The 27991-nt window shown below is 38.9% G+C and overlaps 3 protein-coding genes and 1 long non-coding RNA gene across 5 annotated transcripts; 1 reads left to right on the forward strand and 3 right to left on the reverse strand.

The window, feature by feature from the left end:
- Positions 1-1245: 1245 nt before the first annotated feature.
- myorg (myogenesis regulating glycosidase) lies at positions 1246-8089 on the reverse strand. Its single transcript, XM_067504154.1, has 3 exons — positions 7966-8089; positions 5700-6046; positions 1246-5585 (listed from the first exon to the last, which is right to left on the reverse strand). Exons 2-3 carry the CDS (start codon positions 5969-5971, stop codon positions 3794-3796), a joined length of 2064 nt encoding a protein of 687 aa, XP_067360255.1. The 5' UTR covers positions 5972-6046; positions 7966-8089; the 3' UTR covers positions 1246-3793.
- On the forward strand, positions 7979-12555 carry LOC137127316 (uncharacterized). Its single transcript, XR_010914408.1, has 4 exons — positions 7979-8111; positions 10162-10203; positions 10595-10710; positions 12416-12555. It is a non-coding gene; the product is annotated as an uncharacterized lncRNA (long non-coding RNA).
- On the reverse strand, positions 11868-16489 carry zgc:109965 (Nicalin-1-like). The gene is made up of 15 exons (XM_067504155.1): positions 16342-16489; positions 15779-15969; positions 15387-15531; positions 15182-15279; positions 15031-15108; positions 14835-14938; positions 13811-13899; positions 13563-13702; positions 13305-13483; positions 13104-13191; positions 12969-13007; positions 12457-12629; positions 12315-12368; positions 12155-12233; positions 11868-11985 (listed from the first exon to the last, which is right to left on the reverse strand). Exons 1-15 carry the CDS (start codon positions 16484-16486, stop codon positions 11929-11931), a joined length of 1659 nt encoding a protein of 552 aa, XP_067360256.1. The 5' UTR covers positions 16487-16489; the 3' UTR covers positions 11868-11928.
- A 584-nt stretch (positions 16490-17073) lies between these two features.
- fam219aa (family with sequence similarity 219 member Aa) lies at positions 17074-27905 on the reverse strand. Of its 2 annotated transcripts, none has more exons than XM_067504156.1 (6): positions 27656-27905; positions 23674-23770; positions 22839-22932; positions 22076-22156; positions 20868-20943; positions 17074-20472 (listed from the first exon to the last, which is right to left on the reverse strand). In XM_067504156.1, exons 1-6 carry the CDS (start codon positions 27713-27715, stop codon positions 20314-20316), a joined length of 567 nt encoding a protein of 188 aa, XP_067360257.1. In that variant the 5' UTR covers positions 27716-27905; the 3' UTR covers positions 17074-20313. The 2 variants fall into 2 exon arrangements, with proteins under 2 accessions (XP_067360257.1, XP_067360258.1); XM_067504157.1 differs by having other exon boundaries at positions 20889-20943; positions 27656-27904.
- Between the last annotated feature and the right edge of the window lie 86 nt (positions 27906-27991).

The raw sequence follows: 27991 nt of genomic DNA on the forward strand, positions 1-27991 counted from the left end.
GAAGGGGGAAGTGCTCTGCCAGTTTTTTGTCCTGCTTGGTGTGTGTGTGAGCACATAACATCTGGAACATAGTCCACTGAAAAAGAAATTCAACAATAAAGCTACACTGCACCCTTCTGGATGTCTGCAGTACCACATGGCCTAAAACAAGCACAGGGTTTATTACCAGTTGTTTAGTTTTCAGTATCTGTGAGAAAAATCTAATAAAAGCTTTTTGACAGGTTAACATGTTTTTATAAATTTAGGTTTCTTTTTATTACACAGAGGTTTTTCTCATAGTTTTGTATTATTCTCTCCACTTAGTGCTGTTTGTAAATTATTTTGTCCTTTTTTTAAGTATCCTTTAAGAAATATCCCCGTTCCTACTAAAGCACCCACATAAATAATTTTTCTAAGTCTATGAAAAGATGGGCAGAACCAAACAATATGATTGCAGAAAGCAAACCGACAAATAATATTGATCCCAGCAACACAGAGACAGCTAATCAATGAATGTATGTCCTCCCCGCACAGGCTGCAAGTCGAGATCAATTTTAAAGAAAGATGAGGCATTGGCAAATAAAGTAAAGTAGTTCTGAAGCATATCCCGCTGTTGTAAATGGAATAAATTCCTGAAACATATGAAAGATTGACTATAGCTGTAAGAAATGGTGTAATCATACTGTTTGAACTCAGAAAGAACCATCATGTTTAATGCTATAATTCTAATAAATGCTGTTGCTATTATTGCGTACTGCAGTAAGTTTATCCTTCATATTCTTGGTGTGCAGTCGTACACTTAAATATCAGTTGCTCTCTGGCCTCACATCATGAACCACCAGATGATTTATTGATCTGTACACAGCCTCCGAATAACCTGCACAATTTTTTCATCACCTTGTCATTATTGTCTCATGATGAGATGAGCATCAAAAAGTTGAAAAAGTCCCTCTCAGGTGCCTCTTTCAATATCGAATTGATAGGCACATTACTTTTTATGTATTGCCTAATAATGAGAGGTTACAGGTTGTTACTGGCTCACTGATTGCACAGTAAACTTACTGACCCGAATTTCACGCCTATGATTTTTTTTCTCTTGAATTTTTATTTATTTTTGGTGTGTTTAAACAGTGAAAGCTAATTGGTGGTCATCTGGTAGTTACCAGTCATATGTAGCAACTGTGTTTTACAAAGCATTTCATTTTTCAACATAAAGATGTCTTGTGCTTTCCATGCAAAATAAGCTGAAAATATTTAAGACAAAACTCAAAGATAATTAGTTTTAATAAACTCATACAAAATGGCATCACATATGCACTCTTCCTGAATATAATGCTGCCCTTTAGTCACATGCAAATGTCCACAATATTCAGTTACAATAACTTGAGGCAACTGGTACTTATGCTTAGGCAAAAGCGAAACAAGTCATGTCATTTAAAAGTTTGTATTCCCCTATTTTGTTTCCATCAATATAATATTTAACCCATATTCAGCTAGTACAATCATTCTTTTATTCAAATGTAATTAAATGTGAATAAATGTTTATTCATTTATTATTAGGGATGCAAATTTGTGTACCAATGTAATTTTCATTATTTTACTTTAACTTTTTTAATGCTCTTCTTGACCCCATTTCTATTTTCAAGCACATTTTGCTAAATTGGGAAGTTGCACAATAAGTATATAGTAAGGTTCTTGCTGTATGTGGATTGGATTCATGAACCTTAATAATTATATTTCCATCATGTTGCCAGTGATATCATATGTCATATTTGTAAAAGGAATATATTGCAACCTTACCCTGAGTCTGACAGAAAGATTAGTATCAGGTTCTGTAGATGTTACATAATTTTACCAAGACATCTAAGATGTCTGCAGCTACATAGTAGAAAAGGTCACGGATGAAAAGATTAAGAGATGAGGTTTTGTGGCTTTTGGCCATGTTATTCACCATAAAAAGATACCTCTCCATAGAAAGTCTTAACTCACTAGCATCAATATAATTTACTGTGCAATATGTAAGGAAATACCAATAATAAAGCTTCAACATAACAAATCACACAAACAATATTACATGGCAGTAATTATTAACACATAGCATTGCAGATACCACCGCTGTTGCAAAATATTGACAAAACAAGGTAACAAAATACACAATAGCATTTATTGTGAGAATTAAATGCTGCTACACTCACTGCATACCAAGTGGGAATACAGAACAAAACCATTATTTAGCTTGATGTTTTCATAATTACAAAAATTCCCATTAGCTCATTATCTTGGATGTGTCAATTTGTTTTGAATGCATTGGACAATATTCTATCTCTAGCTGCATTTAGCAAGGCAAATTAAACAGTTACCAGACCTTTAAAACACACTGCAGCCTGAGAAAGCCGTTACCTGAGGAAGAGCATAAAATATTTAGTGCCTAATAAAAGGCATCTTCTAACTGGACTAAGAGTAGCTGGATGACACTGTGTTACACAAATGAGAGCACATGCAGTTTGTAATGATTAAACTTCAAGCATTCATCCCCATAAGTGACGCATAAACCCTCACTTCCTGAAAAGTATCTCAGAACAGAAACGTAAAAGTGTCATTAGTGCCGAAGGCAAAGCAGGATATCTCAGTCAAACGAAGAACTTTTATAGCTATAGAAGGTTTTATGCAGCCTACTATCTGCTTTACCACAATCATCACACCTCTTCTATCTTACTGCCATTACACAATTGGTTTGGCTTATATTTACTTCAAAGAACCCTGACACTTCCCTTTTTGACAAACTTTTCCTGTTTATGACTTATAGGGGCTTTAAAATGAGATTCTGCAACTTTTCAAAGATGATATGACATTTTCTTCTCTGTACAAAGACTTTAGGTTTTGCTGCTACAGCCTTACTCACGGCAGCTTAAGGACAGCAAATTTTAACAAAACCAAAGCTTTTGATGTATAACTGATACTGAAATATTTAACCTTTATATCTCTCTACTTCCACTATAGTTATATTACCGTCATTTAGCAATAGTTATATTATCTGGATTAAGATTTGTTCATACTAGTTGCCCGACCTCAGATAGATCAGTACCCTCACCACAACTTCTGTTCACACAGAATTGGGGATATGGAAACAGACATGTTCCGTTCATGCCCATTACAAAACAATGATGGCAAATCTGAACTGTAGCAAAAGTAAAAAGAAACGCTCTGTGTGTTCTATTGGACTTGACAAGAAGAAATAAAAAAAAAAATTAAAACAGCACAGTGTAACTGCTGACCAGTGTCTGTGCGGTTATAGTAAACATTACATACCTTCTATCCCTGAAGTGAGGTGCTAGTTACTTTATTGGCATGTGCAGAGTCGTTGCACTGGGGCTGGACAGATACAAATTTTTGGCCTGCATGCGGCCGTTCGTAGAGCGTTTGTCCGGACACTCGCAGCATGGGGAGATGACAAACTTTACATCATGGATACGGACAAACGAATGGAGAGAATATAAATTGGCATTTATAAGGGCCGTAGGTATGTATAATTTATTAAACAAAAAAAAGCTTTAGATGTTGCAGTCATTACTTTAATTAATTAATTAAATTGTTTGTTTAAAATTAAGATTAATTGACATTGTTTCACATTTGTTATGTTACGTGGTTTTAAATATTAAAATTTCTTTATTTTGGGTTGTAACCCAAAACCTTTTCCATTTGAAAAAAAAAACTTTCACGTTCCAAGCATAAAAGCTTAATTCATGAAGTCAATCTCACAAGGAAACCAAAGCATAGTCTAATCAAACCAGTTCAGTTTTGCATTCTCTTCTTACTACACCCAAAGAAAGTAAGCTATTTCATCTAGGTCCACTGGATAGTCCGTGAGGTGCAATGGCTTCTTGATATCATATCTTTCCCCCTTGTAGCTTTTCCAATGGCCAGCAGGGAGGTAGATATCACGCTCTTGTTTCCCAGGCTCTAAAACCGGGGCTACCATGAGGTCATCCCCAATCAGGAACTGAGAGTCAATTTTATAGGCTGTTTCATCACCTGTGGCAATCCACCACAGGGGTCGTATGATTGGGTCCCCAGTGTCCACCACCTCACTAGCCAGCTCCAGGACCCGTGGTGTAACAATACTCTCGTGAAGAGCTGTGTATTTACGAGCAATTTCAACCACCTCGTTGTCGTATTCCCATGGAGGAATAGAAAACTGCATGGAGGGCATAAAAGCTGCCAGCTCCAACCACCGGATATAGAGTTCTCGATCAGGTAATCCACGACTTCCATCTGTGCGGTTCAGGTAGGCATTCCCTCCAATCATGTCTGGTAGAATGAACTGATAGCCAAGGACACTGATGGTGAGCACTGTGGGGATAAGGGATTTGAGACCCAACTCATACCCCCACACAGAGTCCCTGTCAATGGGTCTGAAGAAGCATGATATGTTCTGGGACTGGTAGCCACTACGCAGCTCAGCTCTATCATTGAAAGGAATAGCCATTTCAGTGTAACGTCTCGTGAAAAGGCTTGGGTCTCGAATGGGAGTTCGGGTGCTAAATTTCCATGGTAAGTAGTTGGTCTCCCCTGCATCAAATTTGAAAGACGACAACCCATACTTCATGCGCAATAAACGCAACTGTTGGGAAAACCATTCGCGGGCTTCTGGATTTGTAAAATCCACAATGGCCCCGATGCCATTCCACCAGCGCACCAAGGCCGGGAGTCGGCCTGTAGGCTCCCGGACAAACAGCCCCCTCTCTACACATGTATGGAAGTTTTCAGAGTCATAGTTAACAAAAGGGTGAATCCAAAGTGACACAAAAAATCCCTCTGATTTCAGCTTTTGGAACATGGCTGTGGCATTAGGAAACTTTACGGGGTCAAAGTCAAAATCCCCATATCGTCTGGTGTAGCGATCATCAAGTTCCAACTGACTGCAGTTGAAGTTATGCTCGCGGATGTTGGCAGCATACATCAAAAGTCTGTCTTGATCAATGTCAGTCTTATGTAGTGCCCAGGTCGACCAAATTGGATGGCGAAACATGATTTCGGCTGGCACTTTATTTGGTTTGTTGAAGTATCTGCGGACCATGTACTTGTGTATGGACGTCACATCTAAGCCCACACACACTCTGTAGCTAAGTTCGGCACATGGAGCCTCCCCTGGGTTTGGCTTAAAGGGACTGTCATTGTATCGCGCCTGGAAGTACATAGTCTTCTCCGTGTCATTCCATCCCAGGTGGAAGGGCACGGAATTGTTGATCTTGATGGCCGTAGCGTTAGACGAAAGCCAATAACTCTCCAAAATTCCACCAAATTCATTTCGGTTTGAGTAGATGTCACTAGTAATAAAGGGTTTGGGAGACTGTTGTCCAGAAATTGAAATAGGCCAGTGCTGGATTGCAGACACTGCTCCGCCATACCAGTGGGCAAACTTGTATGTCATGGCATGCTCAACGACAATGTCAGGAACGAGTTCTTCCCAGCGCACACGGTAGCATTGCACTGTGTCTTTGGGTTGTACTGTCTCAATGAAAAAGTTAAGTTTTCTATCAGTGGTGCGTCCACAGCTCAGAATCTCCCCTTCTTTAGAGCAGGAATCCAAATCAAGTGTCCCTGACCTACCGGGAAGAGTTAAATGGCAGCAGGGTTAAGACATTGTTTTACATTAATTTACTGAAGAATTTTGAATATGTATCACACGTACATACCACACATGCATGTAAAATACAAACCTGAAATCCATTCTGAAAACAATAGACCCTCCCTGGTTGCGGATAATGTAGCCATCTTTATTCAGATCCAGCAACTGAGTCTTAAGCAGTTCAGCTTTGCGAATAGAGGCTATGTAATAACACCATGCAGTTACTGCTGCAATCACCAGCACCAGGCCAATTATTCCAGCTCCGACTAAGGGTCGAGTGTCCTTGCTGCGTTTCTGCTTGGGGATAGTATCTGTAATTGTGCCCCCAGTTCCTCCCGGTACCACTTGGTACATGTTTTGCATTGTTCAGTGGGCAAACCCAAAAGTAGTTTTTCTACAGATCATGAAGAATCTCTTGAGGGAATCTCATTTGTTACACTGTGGAGAGGGCAGACAATACAAAAGTCACTCTTGGTTCAATATTTGCTCTTCTCATACCAATATTGCTTATTAGATAAAATGTTTTTGTCATTAACTGATCACTACAAAAATGCTGCTTCTGTACAATTCAATGCAGTACATTGACATGTTTGCTTATACGTTGTACAACATATACTGACTAAACGATCTGAAACATCCAGGAAAACACTCCAACTATTTCTGCACATTTATAAGATGTCAACATATTTTTCAGCCTGTTTGTTTTTTGTCAGTTCAAAACATCCATTACATTTCTAGCTTTGTCTAGCCTGCTCTTCATTGCTGCACAAAGTGATTTCACAGCACTTAGAGGTATTATGCTGTCAGGATGTAAACTTTAGGGATGTGTCCAAGATTTAACAAAACAAATCTACTGCCAATTACCCATAAGAGGATAAAGTGGACGTCCTCAGCAGTAATTCTAACATATGAGTTCAACTGAAAGAAGACTCATTTGTATGTAAGGAAGTAGAGAAGCAGAAAGGGGATTTTGGCCTTAGAGCTCTGCCAATGCCGGAATCGAATAGATTAAATTAGAGTGCACAGCAGAGTGAGGTGAGTTCAGTCCTCTTGAGATTCCCTCTGTGCTGACTAGTCCTAACTGCAATTGACCCTCACACTGTGTCCTGGCAGCAGGGCTCAATAAAAAAAAAAATGCTTGCTATTAATTAGCAGTCTAATTGACTAATTCTGTGTTCAACCACCCTTAGTGTAGATTTCCCCCAGCAACAGGAGTGATAACATAAGCCCATCATTAATTAACTGAGAACTAACTGTTGGTTCCTTGGAGATCCACTCTGCTGACTGCTGGACTCAGGTAGTGAAATTTACCGGCAAAGTCGGGAGGAGATTTACTGTCTCTTAGGCTTATTGTATGGAAACTGTGTTTGAAATTATCTTCCTTTTTTGGTAGACGACTAAAACTTGGGAAAAGTACAATATGACTACAATTTAACACAATTAGCAATAACGTTTTTAAATTCGAGGATTCTTTTCTGAGTTAATACATCTATAATATACTGTCAAGAACTGGTATCAAAGATGAGATCTGAAAACATCTGCTTGTTTCATAAACCCAAATCTAAAAAATCCAAACATTATGGAGACTGAAGAAAAGCAGCACCTGAAACCAGAATGGAGCCATTTTACTTTAAATAACTTAAACTTCTATGACTGACAGGTTTGAATGAATAAACAAACAAACGCTGCATGACAGCAATACAAAGGGATCATGTAGTAGTTTTGTTTGTGTGTTTGTTTATTACCAATACAGACTAGGGCATTCTATATTTGTGGTGTGATCATATTTGCTATTTCAGCCTATTTGCTTATCTACTCTGAAATTGAGAAAAATAAACTCAGGAGTGCTTACACAGTGAGAACAGAAGGGTGAAGAAAGACAGTGGCTCAAAATAAGCGTGCGTGTGAGTGAAGGGTGCGTGCACGAATGTGTTGCAACTCGCTGGTTGGGGCTATGGCCTCGGGTCATACAGTTGAACAAATAAGTAGTAAAAACGATTGTGCTGAGTTCAGAGAGCAGCAATCCCAAGCACGATATTCAACGAGGAAGCTTCTGTGTTTACAGTCAAACTTTTTATCTGTCGTTTTTTTTTTAAAAGTAATCGTCCTATGAATGCACGGTTTTATAGCAAAAATATCTGCACTGTAAGTGAAGTCGTCTACCACGCCTGTACATTCTCTATAGTTAGATGTATTGAGAGCCGTTGTGCGTCTTGGAGGGTGGTGCGGAAAAGTTTCTGTGGAAAACAACACGCAATCCCTTCATGCAACGTAGTATATAATATCGTAAACGTATTTTTTTTTTAGGTTTATTCTGTTGACTTTCCAAATGTTTACTTAAAATAATATTCGCCTACCGATCAGAAGCACCGCCTTCAGCAGCTCCACGAAATACTTGTTTGCCTCAGCTCACAGAAAAGGTCTCATACAGCCGTATACAGGCATGTTGCTGCGTGTCTGCCTTGTCCACGCGCACTGGAGCATGGGAAATGTAGTCCAGAAGGTGAGAACAGTTATCTTTATTTACTAATTACGCAAAGCTTGATTGGATTTCAGCAAATCTCACTTTAACTTTACACAGGACACTGTTTGTATATGGTAAAAGGCAAATATACCAAAACATGTTTAGAGTACAGTGGGAGCAGCAATTTGAATGGGCTATATATATATTGATTGTTACAGTAGGACATTATTAGCTCTGGTGGTATATTTTGTTAACTATATGTTCCCCTCCCCAACTGTGCAGTGTCGGTCCAAGCCCGGTAGAAATTGGGGAGGGTTGCGTCAGGAAGGTCATCCAGCGTAAAAACTTTGCCAAAATCAACATGCGGACAATGATCCACTGTGGCGACCCTGACCTCACGGGATAAGCTGAAAGGACAAAAAATAAATAAATATGTCTACTGTATGGCTGTAAAAATCACCACAACACATGTGCTTCACTGTTACAGAACTAGTTCTGTTTTATAATGTTATCTTTCTAATTGTGGGTTAAAATTTTACAAGACAGTAAATATCATAGACAGGCACACATTACAGTCTCATCACAGTCTTATTCAATTTCATCCAAGCCCCTTATGGGAAGATCTTTCCTGCTGATTTAGTGCTAAATTGTAAAAGGTTCCACACTGTACCCAGGGAGATAATAATGTTGAGAGTGCGGCCTACAGTTACATTATTCATTGTTACACTTTGTCTCAGAGGGTTAATTAGTAGAGAATAAAACAATAGCGAAGTTAACGATTCTTCATTTTGCTGGGGACCCCCTTAAGAACCTCTGCAGGACTCCAGTTCCCACTTTGAAAGTTAGTGTTTTAATAGTGCTAGGAAAAGCATTCCGACACAAACTCGGGGTGTATGATGTAGTGTCCAGCTTGGTAGGGCTTCACCACATGAAAGCAGCTGTAGCAACTACTGTTGAGAGACCATCGAAGCATAGATTAGACTTCAAGCTAATTCTTGTCCAGAAATTTTTTGTTTTTATGTCATTAAAAGGGAGTGAATATGCACCTATAATCCAGATTGCTGTTAGAGCAAGACGTGTAGTTTTGGATGCATGGAAACCGGTGTGAAGCTGCAGGAGAGTTTGTAGTTTGGGGTCTTGTACAAAGCCGGACACCTGCGGTTTGTCTGTCAAAAACAATATCGCTTTCAGTATTTTATAGCATGAACAGGAATCAACTAGTTCATTCTCAATAGTGTTTGTGATTTTTTTTTTTTAAAGGCCACAAGGTTGGAGGTCATTCTCTCACCGTGCTGTTGAGGGTGGATTTACATTGCCCTGATAATCAATTCTCCTGCAAAGCAAATCAATCAGAATCACTATTTCTTCAGTGTTACCTTTGGCCCAAAGTTTGAACTGATTGATCACTACCTTTGTGGGTTCTTTAAAGCTGCATCAGGCTCAGTCAACTGTAGTTTTTGCACTCTGTCACCAGAGGGCAGATCCAGTTCTGCTGCTGAATTGACAGGAGGCATGTGTTGTGGTCCACCCAGGCACACAGCATTGAGACAGTTGCCAGGACTAGTTGTAACTGGACTGTGAAATGACAGCTGTCTGATTGGGGGGAAGAGAGGGCGACCACTGAGCTCAGGGAGAGAGGGGTGTGGCTGTGTGTTGGCTGCCCTGTAGCTGGGCTGAAGGCTCCGGGGAAACAGAAAGTCCTGGAAAGGCACAGAAAGGACATGTATATGTAGAGGAAAAGGAAACAAATGCCTTGTGCATGTTCTGATAGCTTCAATTTACTTTCCTTTTCTAAATGAACATTAAATAAATAAATAAGTCTACTTCTTTGTCTCATTTGTATCACAAAAGTACAGATTCTGACACATTTAGTTTTAGGATGTGTCAGAATTACTTAAAACTACTATATGTCACATATCATAATTTAACATGTGCATTACACCTATTTTTTCACCTATGTATTACACCTATGTATTCAATACAATAAAAAAAAAAATTTCAACCCAGATATCATTATTCTTGACAGACTGAAAACTGTGAGACAATAACAGTGTAAGACAGTGTAAGGTTTTCTTTGTGTTTTTTACAGTAGAGTGACTGCACACCACTTGATGCCTGGATAAACAAAAAGGTACAGAAGGAGGAATTCTTGAATAATAGATGGGACACAGCTTTCACCAAGCCGAGGCAAATGTAAACAATCAGCCACCAATTAGTCTTTAGCCGTATATATATATTTATATATATATATATATGTGTGTGTGTGTGTGTATATATATATATACATACACACACACACACACATACATATATATATGTGTGTGTGTCTAGATAGATAGATAGATAGACAGACAGATAGATAGACAGACAGACAGACAGACAGACAGACAGACAGACAGATAGACAGATAGATAGACAGATAGATAGATAGATAGATTGATAGATAGATGTGCTGCAATATAGCCAGAAATACTTACCAGAAATACCAGCCAGAAATATATACCACTACCATGTCTTTTTAGACCTGTCCAGTCCATGGGTGTGGTATAGTTGTCTGTGTGTCTTACCGGACGAGGCTGGGGGTTGTTCCTGCGGTGGGCTGAGGTGGGACGAAGCTCTGCACGTTTCACTCTCGCAGGTGAGGCAAACTGCTCTTTGTACACAGTGATGTAGAGCTGGGGAGTCATTTTCACATACTGTGTCACTTATATTCCACTGCTTACCTCCAGTCTGCCTAAAAGTCATGATCATCCTTCTCCTCCCCATCACCTGGTGGCTCCTCCCTTTCCCCAACCTTTGTATGTCTTCTCATTAACTTTCACTTTTTTTCTGCAAAATTACCCAGTACATTTTTCCTATATTGTTGTTTGCTTGTTGCTGGGCTGTGCCTGTCACTTATTTTGCTTATATGTAACCGTTACTGTACATGGTAAAACATTTAGTTTAACCTGTAGCTACTGTGATGGTGGTGGCTGTTGGAGACAGGTTAGGAACAATCTTGCTGAACTAGAACAACTCTTTGTGCTACCTGATCACTTGACCACTAATCCAGCTAAGGCCCAGGCCCCCTGCAAAGACACACATGCCTGGGGTCACTGTCCGTGACCTACTCCCCTCCCGGGGATCCTTCTAAACTAGCCAGCATTTATCTCACACACAGGCTCATCTTCCAGCTGTTTAAGTGCCTTGTAGTTAAACAGTGGACTGGAGTAGACTTGAACAAATCAGTAAAGAGGATTTCTAAAAATCTCCGACCACCATCCAGGGTCACCTCTTTTCACTGACAGCCTGCCACATGAGCATCAATAATTCACCAAGCGCTGTAGGGTGCCTTTGTGTCTCTACGTCTCTTGCTGAGTTATCTGTGACAGGAACTGGCTGTTCGTCTGGCTGCAGTTGCTGGGCTTTGTTTGACAGCCCTGCAAAGCCAGTCAAATCCCTGTCAACAGATGCAGAGCAGAGGACAAAGGGAATAATAGTAATGATGTGGCTGCAGCGTTCTTCAGGGGTGCTCAAATCAAATCCAATCAGTGGTTTGTGCACCTTGTTTTCAGTATACTTTAATGAAAGACAAATACAGAACTTCTTCTATTATTTATTTCTTTAGTATTCCTCCCTTCAAACAACAAAATTGGCTTTATTCTTTTTCTAAGAAATTGTTCACAGTGTGAATAAAGGTTCATACATTTTATATCATTATATCTCAAAGCAAATACCCGCTTCACTTGCGCATACGATCAGTCTGAGAAGACTCTTGCATTGCTCTCATGTTCTGCACAGGTGACAATGCAGAAGCCCAACTTGTGCAATGCATACTTCAAAGTCCTTTGGCCCTGTAGTTGTAACCTCACAGTATTTATTGAAGTTTGGATTTTGCTGCTTCTTTCAGTTTTGTGTAGACATAGCTGAAATTCTGAAAGAGAAAACAGATAAATACTGTCAGAAAGAAAACTGCTGTCCACCTGTCGTCCTAACTGTTTGTGCCTTGAACAAATATGACAACAAACAAGATTTTGTTCTTTGCAAGCAAAAAAGTAGCAGTAAAATATAAATGGGCAATATAATAAATGACATTCACAAACCTGAACTGCATAGTAAACTATCCCCAAATAAGCAGCAATGCAACCACCGAGGAAGAGATCAAAGGCTGCAGGTTTCACTCTGAAAGAGAAGGTTTGTCAATGTCAAGTGTCTTGTTGATATTAGCACATGCACACAGGGAATGCTAATGTACATATTTACCTGTACATAACTATCGGTTGGTTCATTTGATCAAAAAAGGTAACATCAGGGTCCCTGTAATATGAAATACATTTAATCAGTGTTTGTGTTTCTTCCTACAGTATAGGTGAGAGCATTGGGAAGCCATTCTACAACTTACTACCTCTTATCCTGTCGAAAAGTGTGTCTGTGGACTTGCTGGAGGTAGCGTTTAAATTCGTGCTCCAGTGAGTTGACCAGCAGGATGTGACCAGGTTCTTTATCCAGTAGCTGGGTTGCCCGAGGAACTGAAGTCAAGAAGTGCATCAGACTGGACATACGACTGTCCTGAAAGTCCTGCATCAGTGGTTAAGATTCAACATTGTAGGAAAGTGTAGCAGCTGTGGTTACTCTAAGTCAGAATATAGCCACTTTGAAATTCCCATTACTTATTTCAACACCAGCAAAAGTAAATTTTTTTAGTAACTGTAACTGTGATGGTAAAGTTTTCTAAATCATTAAAGCTGAATATTTACATTTATGGCAGTTTTAGTTAAATGACTAAATCATGACTTATGACTTAAACTAAATCAAATTAGCTAACTAGGACACATGCCTTTGAACATCTGTAGTTCCTACATACTAACACTAGAGGTCAGGAGTCGTCTGTGCATACTGACAAATAATCTCTCTTACCATTTGGCCCCTGAAAACTTGTACATCTTTTGGTGAACCCTTGGGAAAATAAAAATGATTATTCATACAAAATACAACAGTGAATGAAAGCGTCTGTATTTATATACACATATATATTTTTAGGTATTTAATCACCTTGTCAGAAAGATTGTACATATACAGTGCCAGTGCTTCTGCAATGATGATGCCGTTTCTTTTAAGTTTCCTGAAATCCACTTGTGACCTATGAGAAAAAGCCAATGTGGCATCTGCCTCTTTAAGTCAGTCTTTTATAATATCAAAGTAAACAAGGAATTTAACCAACACAAATTTGTTATAAACAGAGTTTGTATTTACATGGTGTCTAGTATGGAGCCTCGGAGCTCAGATTTGGGATCTTCCAGATGAGATAGAGTGAAGCCAGGGATCCTGCGCAGACTGTAGCGCTCATGCTCCCAGGTCACTGTGGACTCCACGAGATTGATCTTCTTATGGACCAAACTCATTTTCACCCATGGAAATCTAGAGGCAACCACCTGCAAGGCCGTAGTAAAAATGGCCATAAGGGCTCACACAATGTCTCAGTATTGTAGACTGAACAGTAAAACTTGTTACCTCCTCCAAGTGTTGGATGAAAGAGTGCATTGGAGTTTCAGGTTTAGGAGGCCGGGACACGTGCATGTACAGTTCATCTCCATCAGCCAGTGTATCCAGACACAGAACAAATGCCACATTGTCATGGAGCAGGCTGGACTCTAGCAAGAAAATGTTTGGCTTGAATAAACAAAAAATGGACAGCTTCTGATTGACTTCACATACAGCACAACCCACATTTTCAGTGGATCACAAATTCATAAACTCACCAGCATGGTCCAAATTCTCCTCAATCCATCTCTTTGTACCAAGGAAATTGTACTTTCCTCCTCCAGTTAAGGAGAACATCAAATGATATCTAAAACACCAAAACATCACAAAAGTATCTGCGAATAGTCAAACAGTTGAGCTTTTTGATTAACTAGAGCATTACTACGAGCCCGATAATCAGGTAATGAGAAAAATGTGTGTACATTACACTCATGTTAGGTTTTCAACCAAATTTAACATGTTGTTTGTTTTCATAACCTTACATATGTACATTATTAGCACTCATGGGTTCATTAGGTACATATTAAAGGATGCCTTGACTGATGCCTTCAAGACACGTCCCTTTGACTTCCTTATATTAAAATATCTCTCTTTTCTATCTTAAAAATGCCTCCGTTGAGTTGAAAATTGGTGAAGTCATCAACTACAAACTATAAAACTATGGAAGTTGTCAACCTCTTCAAAACTTAGTTAACTAACAATATGTAAATATGCATCCCTTATCTGTAACCTCTTATCCTGTTTAGGGTCGTGAGGGGACTGGAGCCTATCAAGCAACTTTTTGTCACCAATTAACCCAACATGTATGTCTTTAGACTGTGGGAGGAAACCCAAACAAGCACAAGGAGAACATGCAAAGTCCACAAAGAAAGGTCACAGTTGGCCACGGACATGAACTCACAACCTTCTAGCTGTGAGGCAGTAGCCCTAAACACTCCATCATCTTGCTGCCTTACCCTCCCTAACCAAAATTAATAATCTGAAAATTATAATCTGAAAAGTAACTAGTAAATCTAGACAAATGTATTAGAGTAGTACATTATGTATTCACCTATGAGATACGTATAGTAGAGAAGAAGTATTAAGTTGCAAAAACTTGTGACTTTTACTGTATGCAAGTAAAGTATAAATACTAAAAATACTAAATTTGTACCCAAGCACAACCTAATACTTTGTTACAGTCCAACACACCACATATTAACCAAATCCCTTTGTTATGTTAAAAAGGGAAATGTAACTTACGGTGGTCTGGTTCTTGGGCTACTGTAAAGCTTTTGGAAAAGACGGGCTAACTCTAACAGGATGGTGACCCCACTGCCATTCGAGTCAGCGCCATATGACAACCACTGTGTTACAGACAAATGCAAACACATACAATTCAACATGAATGTGGCCTTTTCAAACACATCGTAAGTGTTTTTGTATTTATGTCACTCACTGGGGCCAGTCCATATGAATCATAGTGAGCAGTGACAACAATGGTGGGTACATCCTCCAATGCTCCAGGAAGCACTCCCTGAAACACACAATACCATTTACTCAGTACAGAACTGAGGTCCAATCACTAATCTGTCAGGATCCAAACTCACCTCCAGCGTGACTATAGTGTTGTCACTGATCGGCTTTATAGGGGCATTGTTGCTCACTAAGATCTGAAAGGCTGTAGCAGTGATCATACTTCGAAGCACTGCCAACGATAAAACATAGAAATTTAAATAAAACAGCCATGCAGCTGTTCTGTGATCTATCCACCATACAGTACACCCATATAGAAAATCCTCTGTCTTATCTTACCTCGGATGAATATCGATAAAGTTCGAGTGGCTGCGGCCTGCTTGACCTCGTCATACATGTAAAGGAGTTGTTCATCTTCCGGAGCCACATACACAGGTAAGGGGGTCTCCTTCAGCAAGGTCTCACTCTCGCTCACCATGAAGGACTGAGAGAGAAAAAGATGACGGTAAAACAAGGATGACAAAAGTCTGTGTTGCTAAGAAGAGCATCCCTTTTTTTTCTCTTTACTTTCCATAGTATGATACTTTATATTAACACCTCAGCAAGCTGTTACCTGATACCTTAGAGCACCATATGAAAAAAATTGTATCTTGAATAATTTCTTGCAAAATATGCCTACTTTTGTCTCTCAGCTTGTCCTGGAGCATAAACCTATTATTTATATTTGTTACCTGTATCGTTTCATGGGGGACACTGGAGATATTTTTGGGTAGCAAAATGAAAATGGCAGCTGCATTTTGCCTTTGAGCTTCGAGGTATTTTTCTGTGGTGAAGTCCTGCACCTTCATGATGACACAGCGGCGGGTCAGCACCGGCTCGTCGGCTGACCGTGCCTCTGCCACTACAATGGCACCACGGCAACCTCAACACACAAATAAAGACAAGGGAGGAGAAGAAGTCATTAACTTGAATTTCAATGTTAATTTAGTGTATTTACATGTTATGTTTATATTTTGAGAATAGAGTTAAATGTGAGAGAAACTTGCACTTTTTTCTCCACTACCACTATTCCACAGCTAAATTTATATATTTAGTATAACAATGCACTGTATTTCATGAGCTCATTACATGTTTAGAAGTATCTGCTAACTGTTGCTCATTTAAAGTAAAATTATAGAAGATAAACTCGAGTACAAGTATCTCAATGCTATACTTATACTTAAATACGGGGCTTGAGTAAATGTTTATGTTCCACTGATAGAGGTAAAGTGATACCCTCTAACATTGAATTCACCGTGCTTCCGTTGTGCCAGATTGTACTGTTGCATCCTATAGGCAGTGAACTCATAGGAGGATACAGCAGGAAGAGCGGAGCCGTGCAGAGACTGGACACAGAGCAGCAGCAGAACAGCACCTACACTCACGTCTTTCAGTAACATGACGTCACGTCTTATGGTATCAGTCTATGAAGGAAGATAACCGATAAGCTTTATACAAGGCCACAATACACACTTTGAAGTTTCCAATATGACATGTACTATACATCGCTGGGAAACTTCATGTTTACCCAAATCACTATGACGATAATGCTAAAATGACCTGTCAATTTTGAAAAGTGTCAAACAAAATCAATCGCTAAAGAAGTATTTCATTTGGCTTATAATAATATCATGGTCTGAACCGACTACACACAGAAGTCTCCCACAGTTCTGTACTGTAGTACATTGTGCCTGTAACTTTAGCTGAAGTATCTTGAATTAACAGTAGTTTGAGCATTAAAAAGTTCCTCACCTGCCTCCCAGCAATCCTGCCTCACGAGTCTCCCTTAAATTCAGGACTACCCTTTGCAGCGTGGACACGAGCTCCTGGGATTCAGGGTATCAAGGTAAGCCACCATTCACCATCTGCTCCCAAGGGATCAAACTCAAGGCTAATCACAAAGGCCCAACCCCCCCACAGTTCATACTCTTCCATCTATCCTCACTCACTTCACTTCACTGGATAATAACACATCACCAGCAGATACTCTAGATATGTAATATTTATTTTTTTATAAGTTGCACTCTACACAGAACTTTAACACTGTTAAAATCTAAATGGAACCACTTCACAATCATCATAAAAAGCATCTGACGAAAAAGCATCTGTTTGTATATGAACTAGTTCCCACACATGAAAAATAAATTAAAACACACAAATAATTCAAATAAATACTTTTTCTGCAATGGATTATTTTAGAGTCAAAACTCCAGAAGTTAGTTAAGCTACTTCCCATTTTTTCCAAAATAGTGTACTTAACAAAAACATGTACATTTCTTTGCTCTAATGAAAAAAAAAGCACCATAGTCAATCACACAGTCAGTCTCCTTTCATTAGTGGTAACTATACACAGCTACTGGACTTACGATAACCACAGGTTTTAGCTGCAATGATGACATACAGTATTACCTGACCTACTTTCCTGTTTGTGTCCTATTACTTTACCTAGATACATGTCACATAATTTGATTGAGCAATTTTGCCTAATTAGTACTCTAATCTGGAAAACTCATCCAAGGTTTAAAATCAAAAAGATAAAAAAAATGAAATTATACTTGTTGTCATTTCCCAAGTAGGCTTAATTAGAGTGAATTAAGTATTTCTTTATTGAGCACATAGAGTTAGCTCTATACTCAGTATTTGAACAATGTCACAATTTTGATAATTTTGCCTCCTACCACAATGGTAGGGTTCCACAGCGGATCATTTGTCCAGATGTTGATTTGGCACACTTTTCAAAACAGGGAGAACCACATAAGAAATGGTCAAAAGCATTTCAAAAGACATTTGTGGTCAAGATAAACTTTAGTTCAAAAAAATGGTTCAAAGATTTATAAGCCAATAAAAATACGGGTCTAGGGATCAAATGGATGAATTCTTATACAGTCCATCTGAAAAGATTGACCAAGCACTTAAAAAAGGTGGTAGTCTACACTTTAATTACATTTTGGTTGTTTTATTTTGTGGTGGCATACAGAGCCAAAATAAGGAAAATTGTATCCGTTTAAAAATACTTAAGGACCTTTCGATATGCTTACAACCATATATGTATGGTTTTGAGTCATTACATTACATTGTCTTGTGCATCTCCATTCACTCAATCTTTTTAAATCTTCGAACAAACAAAATTAAAAGATAATCAATTTTGAAAAATGAATGAAAGGTTCACCCAAAAGCACTGTCACATATTTAAAAATATACCCTAAATGATATTGTTACTGCACATAGTATTTCACTTCCTGTTCACAAGTCAACCGAAGAGGAGAAAATAACAAACAACTTCCCATTAGGGCGAACAACTTTATCAATGTATTTTTTAGTAAATGTTTTTCAAATGTCGTAACTACTTGAAATACACATGGTAGAAAGATGTGTACTTTCAAAAATTACTGATGGTTCAGTGTTTTTGGGAAACCTCAGCTTGATGTTACAGTGAGCACATTCACATGCAAGAGACTGTTCTCATTAACCAGAAAAGAGCTGATATCTGTTGTGCTCTATAGAGTTAAATAAACTATAAACTAAATAAAAACATATGCAATTAGTACTTTTATACAGCAATGACTACTTCATTTTTCGCATCAGGGAAACATCCCCTGGCATAAAGCAATGATGATACACCTCTGTGTCAGATGCTACATTTACAGTTTTTGTCCCAATATCAGATACTTTCGTTAAATTGAAACTAAATGGGACTTTGCGCAAATATACAACCATACAAAATAAATGGTCTTAACTTTGAAGTTAAAAGAAAGGAAAGTGTCCTATAGTTCTTTTGATATGCAAAACCCCCAAAGACCATTTTTCCCCATCCAGGCAATACAGAATTACTTTGTATACATTCTCTGGTGTGACCAAACATGTGAGCAAAATTTTTTTTTAAGTGTCTGCACATACACTATTCTAAGCATAAATGTGTTGATTACTTTGTGACCACATTCAGTAATGGTAACCACCTTTGTGATCATCATAAACTTCCACTCATTTAAGGACTAACATGAACAAACACAAAGGAAACACACTAAAACATGAACTGTTCTGCCATTGTTTCTAAATATCTAGAAGTTCTGTAGTAGGTAGTCTAGTATGTGAATCTAAGTATTACTGACTTTATGTTCTTAAGAGTGTCATTGGCACAAGGATGTGTTTAGGGTTCAATAAAAACTGATCATTTATCTGCACAGGCTGTTTTTCAGACACAGTGTTAACAGGCAACATGCAAAACGTTTTGTTTTTAGTTTCTTTTAACTGAAAATGAAACAGTTAAGCAGTACAACCTCAAAGTAACAAACTTTAAAAAAAAAAAAAAGGACTTAGTGTTGTGACTATAAGCATTAACGCATTATCAGCAGCTTGAGGATTTAGCACTACTTTCTTGGACGTAATGAGACACAAATATGTCACTTTCAAGTAACAAATATATACACAGAGGGACAAAACAGAGAAAAAAAATTGGCCACTCCAGAATCTCCAGTTTCTTCTTCTCCGCTGAATCCGTCCATCAATGACACACAAGCAGAAGATGTACTTCCCATAGATAATGGGGATGACACCTCATCGCCATTACAAGTCATTCCCATAGTGTTTTTCCTGTTTTTCCATGCTCCAAAATCCATCATCATCCTTGTAAACCAAAATATCCACAAGCATGAAATGAAAGTCAAATGAAGGAGAAGAAAGAGTAACAGGCTTTCCTCAGAGGTACAGTTTCTGTCGTCAGTCAAATCCACGCAGAACAAACAATTCAGAAGTAAGATGCACAGATCCTACCATAGGAGGAATGCGCACAGATACTGTACATATTTACTCTTTCCTCAAGACCTGACATTTTTTCTTTTCTTCCATTTGTTTCTTTTTGTACCATAAACACTAATCAAACACAGCATTACCACCACCTAGTGGTTCAAATGTTGTAGTGAATAGGGGTCAGCATGGACGCACTGACCGATCCGTGGCTATACACAACCCCATCCAAGCCAGCTGAGATATACTGACACCAGTTAATCATGGCCAGCATTGAATTTTCCCCACGCTGACCCCTGTCCATTAAAACATTAAAACCACCATGTGACGTTTGTGTTGTGGCTGATGTGATGAACAAACCCTTGTTTTCCCTTTGTGCCTCCACCAGTTGACAGTTTTTCCTCCTCGCTGCCACCCTGGTCAGTAGTTGGCCGCAGTGCAGGTGGCAGATGGGAAACTTTTACTTTTTAAATGGGGGATGGTGCTACTGGATTTGACAGGCTGTGGAGGGAGCAGCCTGGCAGCACATGCAGGTGGGGTTAACTGATTTAGGGGGGATCAAATCCAGGTCCTCATCATCTGGGATCTCATCGAGGCGGTACCCATCTTTTAGGAGCTGGATATTAAGGTCCTGGTTGATCTGCTGTTGAGTCCAAAGAATAAAGATAACAGAATTTCAGGATATTTTTTACATATTTTAGCTAGGAATGACCTTGTTGTTTATATTAGTTAATATACTGATGCTTAAAATATTTGTCATAGAAACCAATAGTGATCTAAATTAATGACATTCTTACAGAAACAGAAAGTAGTTTGGTAATGAGAGAAGGAAAGAGGAAAAAACAAGCAAACATACTCCAACGGGAAGAAATCTTTTTAATGAGAAATGGGACAACTTGAAGTTCAGTTATATATATAATTTTTTTTTTTTTTCATAGGGTGCAAATATACCTTAAGTGAGTATGGGACTGGGTGATCAGGTTGTGACACTGGTGGGATGACACAGCAAAAACTGCAATATAATGTGTGTATAGATACCTGGTCCCTCAGACATCTCACCTCGGCTGAGGAGTATCCTGATGAAGAGTATCTGGACATATCGAAGTCATCATCACTAGAAAACATAAGATATCAGCAGTTGAACACAAATGATGGGAGGCCATATAACAATAACCAAATTGCACCAAATTGACCAAATTGATTTGGAACAAATGCTCACAATCATAAAATCTTTAGTCCCAGTATGGGTCAAGCCAACAGAAGTGCTATGTTTCCTATAATCAAACTCAGTCTTGATTGTTACATTGGTAAATGGTAAATGAATAGTGAAGATTAGTGGAGGGCCCCTTTCGTTTTTTCTAATATTAATTAAAATGCATACCTTCATTTCTGAACTGGCAGACAGTTTGATTTTAATACACAAAGAACTGACATTTCCAAGGCACTGATTTCATATTTTAACCCACAGAGAGAATCTGTGCTGTTGTATATGGAAATGACTACCTTTAATATCATTGTGCAAAGATTCAAAGATTCAAAGTGTTTATTGTCATATGCACAGATAGAACGCATGTTTCCCTGTACAATGAAATTCTTACTTTGCCCTCCACTCTGAATGTCACACAGTAAGTAAAATGAGAATTTACAAAAAATAGAAATAAAATAAAATACAAATAAAATAAAAAAAAGTAAAAAAAATAAGAACAAACAAATAAGAGCAATAAGGCAATAAAGTGAGGTAGTGCAGTTCTGAGTAGGCAATAAAGTGAGGTAGTGCCGTTCTCAGTGCGGTAGTGCAATTCAAAAAACAAACAAAAAAAAAGGGTGTGCACAATAATCAAACGGGGGTCCTGTGTTGCTGAGAGTCAGAAAGCTCGTCAGAGGCAGTATTTGATGCATACATGCTTTAAGCTTAGTTGACTTCCAGAGTACTCATTTCACATGACACAGCATACAGAGGGCACAAAGGGTGGGACTCATCTCTGTCAAATACAGACCTGCTGGTACAGGGTGGAAGCAACCACTCACTCTGAGCAGCTTTTCCCTGTCCAAATCCTCACCCCACTATCCTCTAATCCTGAGCCCTGGGAGAGGCTTTGTCCCCTTTTAGGATCCCTTCTGTTAAGAACTCTATGAAGTTGCTCTATAGATTAATGTGCCATCACCATAGAGCGAGAACTACAATACTGAAATTGTAATTTTAGTTCTATCGATCTCTGCATGAAGAAGCTGAATAATGCACATACCTGTCCGTGTCCAGTGCTACCAGGGGCTTCTCGTCTGGGCTTTGGTCTAAAGAGGAGTACCCTTTGTTTGGCACAACCAATCTGAAGCGGAGCATAGAGCAAAACAAAATTATAAGAACACAACTTGAAAATGTGTCAAACTCATTTCACATTTGTTTTACATTTTGTTGAAATACCAACAAAATTGCTTGCAAATGTTAGAAGACATTGAATCACAAAACAATTGAAATTAAGACTGAATATCATGCACTCCTTTCTGCCATAAAGATGCATAAACTGCAGCTAATCTGCAACTTTCAGATGGCAGGCTGTCCTAGATTATCTTTCTGCCTCAGAGACTCAGTTCAGACCAGTCAGTAGCCTTTCTTATACTGCCACTAATCCATCAGGGAGTGGGATTAGACAGATGAGCCAGTTGTCAATATTGTGGGTTGTACTGTTATTATGCTTAGTACTTTAACTCTTATCACTATGCACTCTCAAAAACATCAAAGTCTTCTTACATAAAAACCCCTGTTGTTTGTACGATTTTTTGTTTGGTTGTAACATTAGACAGTCTGATGGAGTTGGTAGAAAGCTCACTACAAATAATGCTTGTAGTGCCTGTGCTGTCCTCGTGATTTGCATTTGAGTTGGTTGTGGTTTTTTGTGTTGAATGGAGAACAGAAGATACAAAAACATATCGGTTGAGATGCAAATGAATGCATTTTTGGTTGAGTTGGTCAAAATAACAGAGAAACAAATAGGCAGTGGAAGCTGTTACCTTGTCCTGGCATTTTTCTTCGGTTGTTGATTGACAGGACTTCCCACAGTGCCATTCTTCACCGATCCCTTCCTGGCAAGGTCCCTCTGTTTCTCTGGGAAACCACAGGATGTGAGGTCATTAGTAATTATTGTATTTTTGCGATTTTCCTGCTCTAGCTTAGCATGTGGTTACAACTGCACATGGAGTTATTGTAAAATCATTAGTTACATTTACATTCAGTCATTTGGCAGAACTGGGGAACACACACACACACACACACACACACACACACACCAGTTTAGTGTCTCACTCAAGGACACCTCAGTATGTGAACCAAATGAACCATTAGGGGACAACCTGCTCTATCCTCTGTCCCACAGCTTCCTCAACATTAATGGACCTCAGCTTGACCATAAATAATACATTTATATAATTTAGTTTCTTTATTAAAGCAGCCAAATATGAATGAAAAAAATGCTTTTAGTTTTAAAGAGGAGGTATTTTTCAGCATGTTTTATTGAATAAACTTCTTAGGAGTATAAAGACATGAAGAATCCTGCACACTAGCAAGGATTTCACACTGCTGTGGTGCTACAATAGCTGAAGTAACAGAAACGATACCTGATATAAACTGAAGTTGAATAGAATATGTGCTTATTTTGCACTTGCATGATACAGTAAACAACAATCATTTGGCAGCCACAGGCAAATTTCATGGGCAAATTTTACTTATGTGAATGCTTTTCATTCTACAAGAGGTTCTTTGTACATTCCTTGTTACTACTTATCGCAAATCTTATCTTAAACCTTGACTACAAAGTGTAAAGCCATGCCACTGTGTTGGTTGGGATACCTATCTGGACTTGCAGTGGTGAGGGCTTGTAGTTCACTGCCACTGTCTCTCCTTTAGTATCAGGGTCCGCCTCTGAGGGCGAGGATGCTGCTCGATCCTGGAAAAAGACATGCACCAAAAACAGAATGCTTAATATAACTGAGTACAATATCATATATCACAGATATACACTACTACTTGTTATGGTAGGCCCTGAATTTTGTATAACTGCTGCAGAGTTGGCTAATTCGGTAGCTGACAGGGGTTGAACTTTGACCCAAGCTGTAATACAGTTCTTGTTAACTTGATCTATACTTCCTTTGGGCAACTGCAATTTAACCCAGTGCATAATCAAAGTGGACAATCAACTCTGTATAAAAAGAAACCCTCTGACTGACCGCCAAGCTAACGCAGGCCCCCACCGCATAGAAAATGTGCTCCTTTGAAAAACTCCTGGTGTTTAATATGCTGGCGAGATTTCCCAAGCCTATGGGCTGATATAGCTGCCCGGTTCACAACGTCAGAGGGCTTGTGCGTTCTGCCCGTGTTACAGGCTCTGTCTCTTTTATGTGTGAGCAGTGATGGCATTAGGGGGGAGGGTATGGGAGAACAGAGGAGATCGCTGTTTGAGCAACGGTTTCCCCAGATTGAGAGTGGTGAGTTGGGCCATGCTTGGCCTGCTCTGCTGACAGAGCTCCGCATTATGTTGATCCTAAAGGCCTTCCTTGTTGCACTCTTAGGGACTGCACGGCCACATGGACGAAGGGTACGAGGCATTTGGCATTTAACAACTCAGAGCTTTTACTCTCTAGAGTACATTAAAGTAGTTCTCCAAGCAATTAACTTAGACACTTAAAGTTAAAAAAACAGATAGGCTTAGACCACTGCTTTATATCAAAATACTGCGTGCGGCATGTATAAATATCTTTATATCAAACAGAGGCCCAAGTTTTTTTAATGAACAAAAACAAAAATGTCACTTAGCATTGCGCAAAGGGATTAAAAAATAAATACTTCTAGATACAGATATGTCTGGATCCATTTCATCTAAACCCTTTCATTCTAATAATGTCAAATACTACATGAATATAGGCTAACTCGGTGAGACCAATACTGTTTATCCAATCTCACAAGGCCAGATGAAAAATTCATAGTATTTAGCAGCGGCAGCTTATTTTGCATATTGTCCTTCATGTAACACACTTAAAAACAAGACACGACCAACACAGTCAGGTACAGCAGCATACAGTAGCAAAGCAATACATGTCCAAACACATGTTATATCTAGTTAATGCACAAAAATGCTTGAAGTAAAAAACAACATTTTAAAATAAGAGGAAAAGGCTGCTGCTTCTTAACATTCAGCGATTGCAATACATCAGAGAATAAGTCATTTTTCCACTTCTCCACAAGATGTAAACATATACTATACAGCAGCCTGCATGTTTTTTATGAATCATCTGCATTCAGTCATCTAGCGCTGTTCATTTATCTAGGACAATTAACAAAAGTTAACAAGAGTGAATACAGCACACATGCTAGCAAGAACTGAGGAAAGGACAGCACAGAGTCAGACGAGGTATTCCCACTGTAACGATCACAAACATGAGCTCCTTCTGTTCTGTGACAGGCCCTTCTCTTGGATCATTAGGTTTTCCCTGAGGATTTTTTTATTCATGCTTTCAAGGCTTCCCTTTCACCATGGAAAGATGCTATAATGAAGGAAGGTCATATAATCTGTCAAATAAGCCCCTTTGATTTTTTTTTATCCAACAAAGATGGCAGATAATGATGGTGTGGATTGCGTGTTATGCTGTTTGTGACTGGATTTTCTGTAATATCTTAAACAGAAGACATAGGCACAGTCCATTATAAAAAAGTTTTTAAAGAGAACGCCTTACACTAAATTAGTCTAAGGTTTTGTCTAAAAAAAAGACGACACCAAAAGTTACCAGCAAGCTCTTACAGACATGTGATCTTCTCATTACTGCAGTTTTTGCCTAAGTAATTAACATTAGTTCCAGAGCTTCTTGTACAACCATGAGCTGACAACCATGCTGATAGTGACTTAAAAATAACACCTAACCTAAGACATGTGGATTAACACACTGTTTTTTACTGAAAGTAAAGCCCTCATGATCACAAAATGTGTGTACACATCATTACTCTATCTTCTTGTCAGCAAGCACTTTCACCACATATGGCAATAAAAAAGCCTTAGGGTTTCTGACATGAAGATTTTGGTAGGAATATATATGACCTCTGATTGGCCAACAGCAGTGACAACTGGCACATCCGGTGACCAGTCACACGCTTTGCTTATTACAGTGACAACTAGATTATATATCAAACCCTGTGTGCTGCACAGCAATCTGTGGTAATTAGATTTAGCCTATAGTAATCATTCTCAGATGTCTTTGTGCTAAATAATGATACTGTACATTTTCAAAAAAGCCAGTTATTGGGATATATTACGTTTAAATGTTTCAGTCCTAAGCTTGAAACGCATGATGACAACAGCTCAGGATTTAACCCACTCAAAATTCTGTTTATAGCCGTTTTATTTGTGTGAAATTCATTCTCATCTGGGAGGCAGGTGCCAAGTGCACCCATGCCATTTAGGAATCATAATGAAGTTATTAGCATTAAAATGCACATCCATGTGTGCCACTGTGATCCTGACACAATGAGATATGGTATAAATGTAAATGCAGTGTTTCAGAGGCTGGGGTTGCAAAGGATTCAGTGGTAACATTGGCAGAGTCCACAAAGTTGTTTAACTCAGGTATGATAATTCAAGGTTGTGACCACTGACACACTGTAGCCTCAACCCAACAATCTCTTGAATCTCTATTAGCCTCCATTCCACAGAAATCTATCTGGATGAAACATGAAAGCACATTGATCAAATCTTCATGGGGAGAGAGCAATTGCTACTGCATTAAAAGGGAGACTTTCTGTAGTGGGAAAAGTGTGTTCTATGATTTCAGCTGAAGTTTAGCCTCAGGGGTTGTAGAGCTGAGGATGCACAGCATGGACACTAGAGCTCTGAGCTGGCTGCTGTTGACTAAATGCCTAAGGCAAATACTTTTAAAAAGAGACAGGTTTAAGACTGCTTTCTTTGAAGTCCAAAGGATAAAGCTGGTATATCAGAATCATCTATGGTAATAGTAAGCTGGACTAACAGCTCAGCTCAATTTATGAAGGTGGGATAAGTCCAGTGGATCACTTAATTGTAGCTGGTCATATCATTTTAGAGCTTGTGCGGTGTGCTGATATGGGCCTTTGGTATAATTCCAAAGAAAATGACTAAGTTGTAAAAACTGTATGGAAGAATAAAGCATAGGGCAAAAATCATGACTTCTGGAGAATATCTATTCTATTGTCACTAGGAGGTCAAAAGGTTGTCACATGATAAATCTTTAAAGGAGAGATTATTAATTTAATATAGGTCTAAATGGGCTAACAAACACCATGTCGTGATCATCATCATCACCAGGGTTGCAGTCTGCAGTATGGCTCGGACACAGAGCTTGTTCACCCAGCATTTAGGCTCACAGCTTATACACCCATCCCGACCCAAATAACACGTCAGCAAATGACTAAAGGTAAAAACAATATACTTTCGATACCAGCGCGTACTGACGTGGATTTAAGAACAGAATAAAATCACAATTTTAGTTAATGAGTAGCTTCTTATTACGGCATAGAAAAGAAATAAGTGGAAGTGAACGTTGATTTGTTGCTTGCTTATTACACTATATGCATTACTTATGTAATCAATCATATAAGGAAAGATACAGCCGCTATCCTTTCATAAATAATAAATCTAACGTTACACCCATCCCATCCCATACTTGTGCCTCAGCTATCCGTTAGCGCTTACACACAGATTATGTATCCCGGATGTCACGATAAAGCCACAAACGACACAAAAACGTTGTCCTTTGCATTCATATGGGAATGATGTGCATACGATGTGTTTTTGTCTTTCCTCTCTTACCAGAGGCTGTGTCTCTCCGTTGACTGGAGGGACTTGAAACCTGTCGATTTCTTCCATCATTTTGGCAACGTGTTACAGAAACGATACGGGAGTTTGAAATAAACGACGACTTTCGTCTAACTAGCCCAGTTTATGAAGCTTGCTTGTCGGGATCCTGGATTATTCAGCATGATAACAGTTCGTTTTCCTCCATCCTGACATGACAGAGGTGACTCGACAGCAAAGCAGCAGTACCGCCCCACTTCCGGGTCGATACATTATTCATGAGAAGTGTGTCCAATCACAGACCAGATCGTATCAAAATGCGTAGTGAAGCAAATTCATGACGGTGACTAC

Source organism: Channa argus, chromosome 5 (assembly GCF_033026475.1).
Source record: "Channa argus isolate prfri chromosome 5, Channa argus male v1.0, whole genome shotgun sequence".
Taxonomy (NCBI): Eukaryota; Metazoa; Chordata; class Actinopteri; order Anabantiformes; family Channidae; genus Channa; species Channa argus.

What these genes read in the sequence shown, in the direction of transcription:
- myorg (XM_067504154.1), bottom strand. Translation starts at nt 5,971, where the DNA reads ATGCAAAACATGTACCAAGTGGTACCGGGAGGAACTGGGGGCACAATT. An exon ending in GTTTTCAGAATGGATTTCAG is followed by an intron (nt 5,586 to 5,699) that starts GTTTGTATTTTA and finishes TCTTCCCGGTAG; the next exon opens with GTCAGGGACACTTGATTTGG.
- zgc:109965 (XM_067504155.1), bottom strand. Translation starts at nt 16,486, where the DNA reads ATGTTACTGAAAGACGTGAGTGTAGGTGCTGTTCTGCTGCTGCTCTGT. An exon ending in TTTATCGATATTCATCCGAG is followed by an intron (nt 15,280 to 15,386) that starts GTAAGATAAGAC and finishes TATCGTTGGCAG; the next exon opens with TGCTTCGAAGTATGATCACT. An exon ending in ACACTATAGTCACGCTGGAG is followed by an intron (nt 15,109 to 15,181) that starts GTGAGTTTGGAT and finishes TGTGTGTTTCAG; the next exon opens with GGAGTGCTTCCTGGAGCATT.
- fam219aa (XM_067504156.1), bottom strand. Translation starts at nt 27,715, where the DNA reads ATGATGGAAGAAATCGACAGGTTTCAAGTCCCTCCAGTCAACGGAGAG. An exon ending in ACGGAGAGACACAGCCTCTG is followed by an intron (nt 23,771 to 27,655) that starts GTAAGAGAGGAA and finishes GTCTTTTTCCAG; the next exon opens with GATCGAGCAGCATCCTCGCC. An exon ending in ACCACTGCAAGTCCAGATAG is followed by an intron (nt 22,933 to 23,673) that starts GTATCCCAACCA and finishes GTGGTTTCCCAG; the next exon opens with AGAAACAGAGGGACCTTGCC.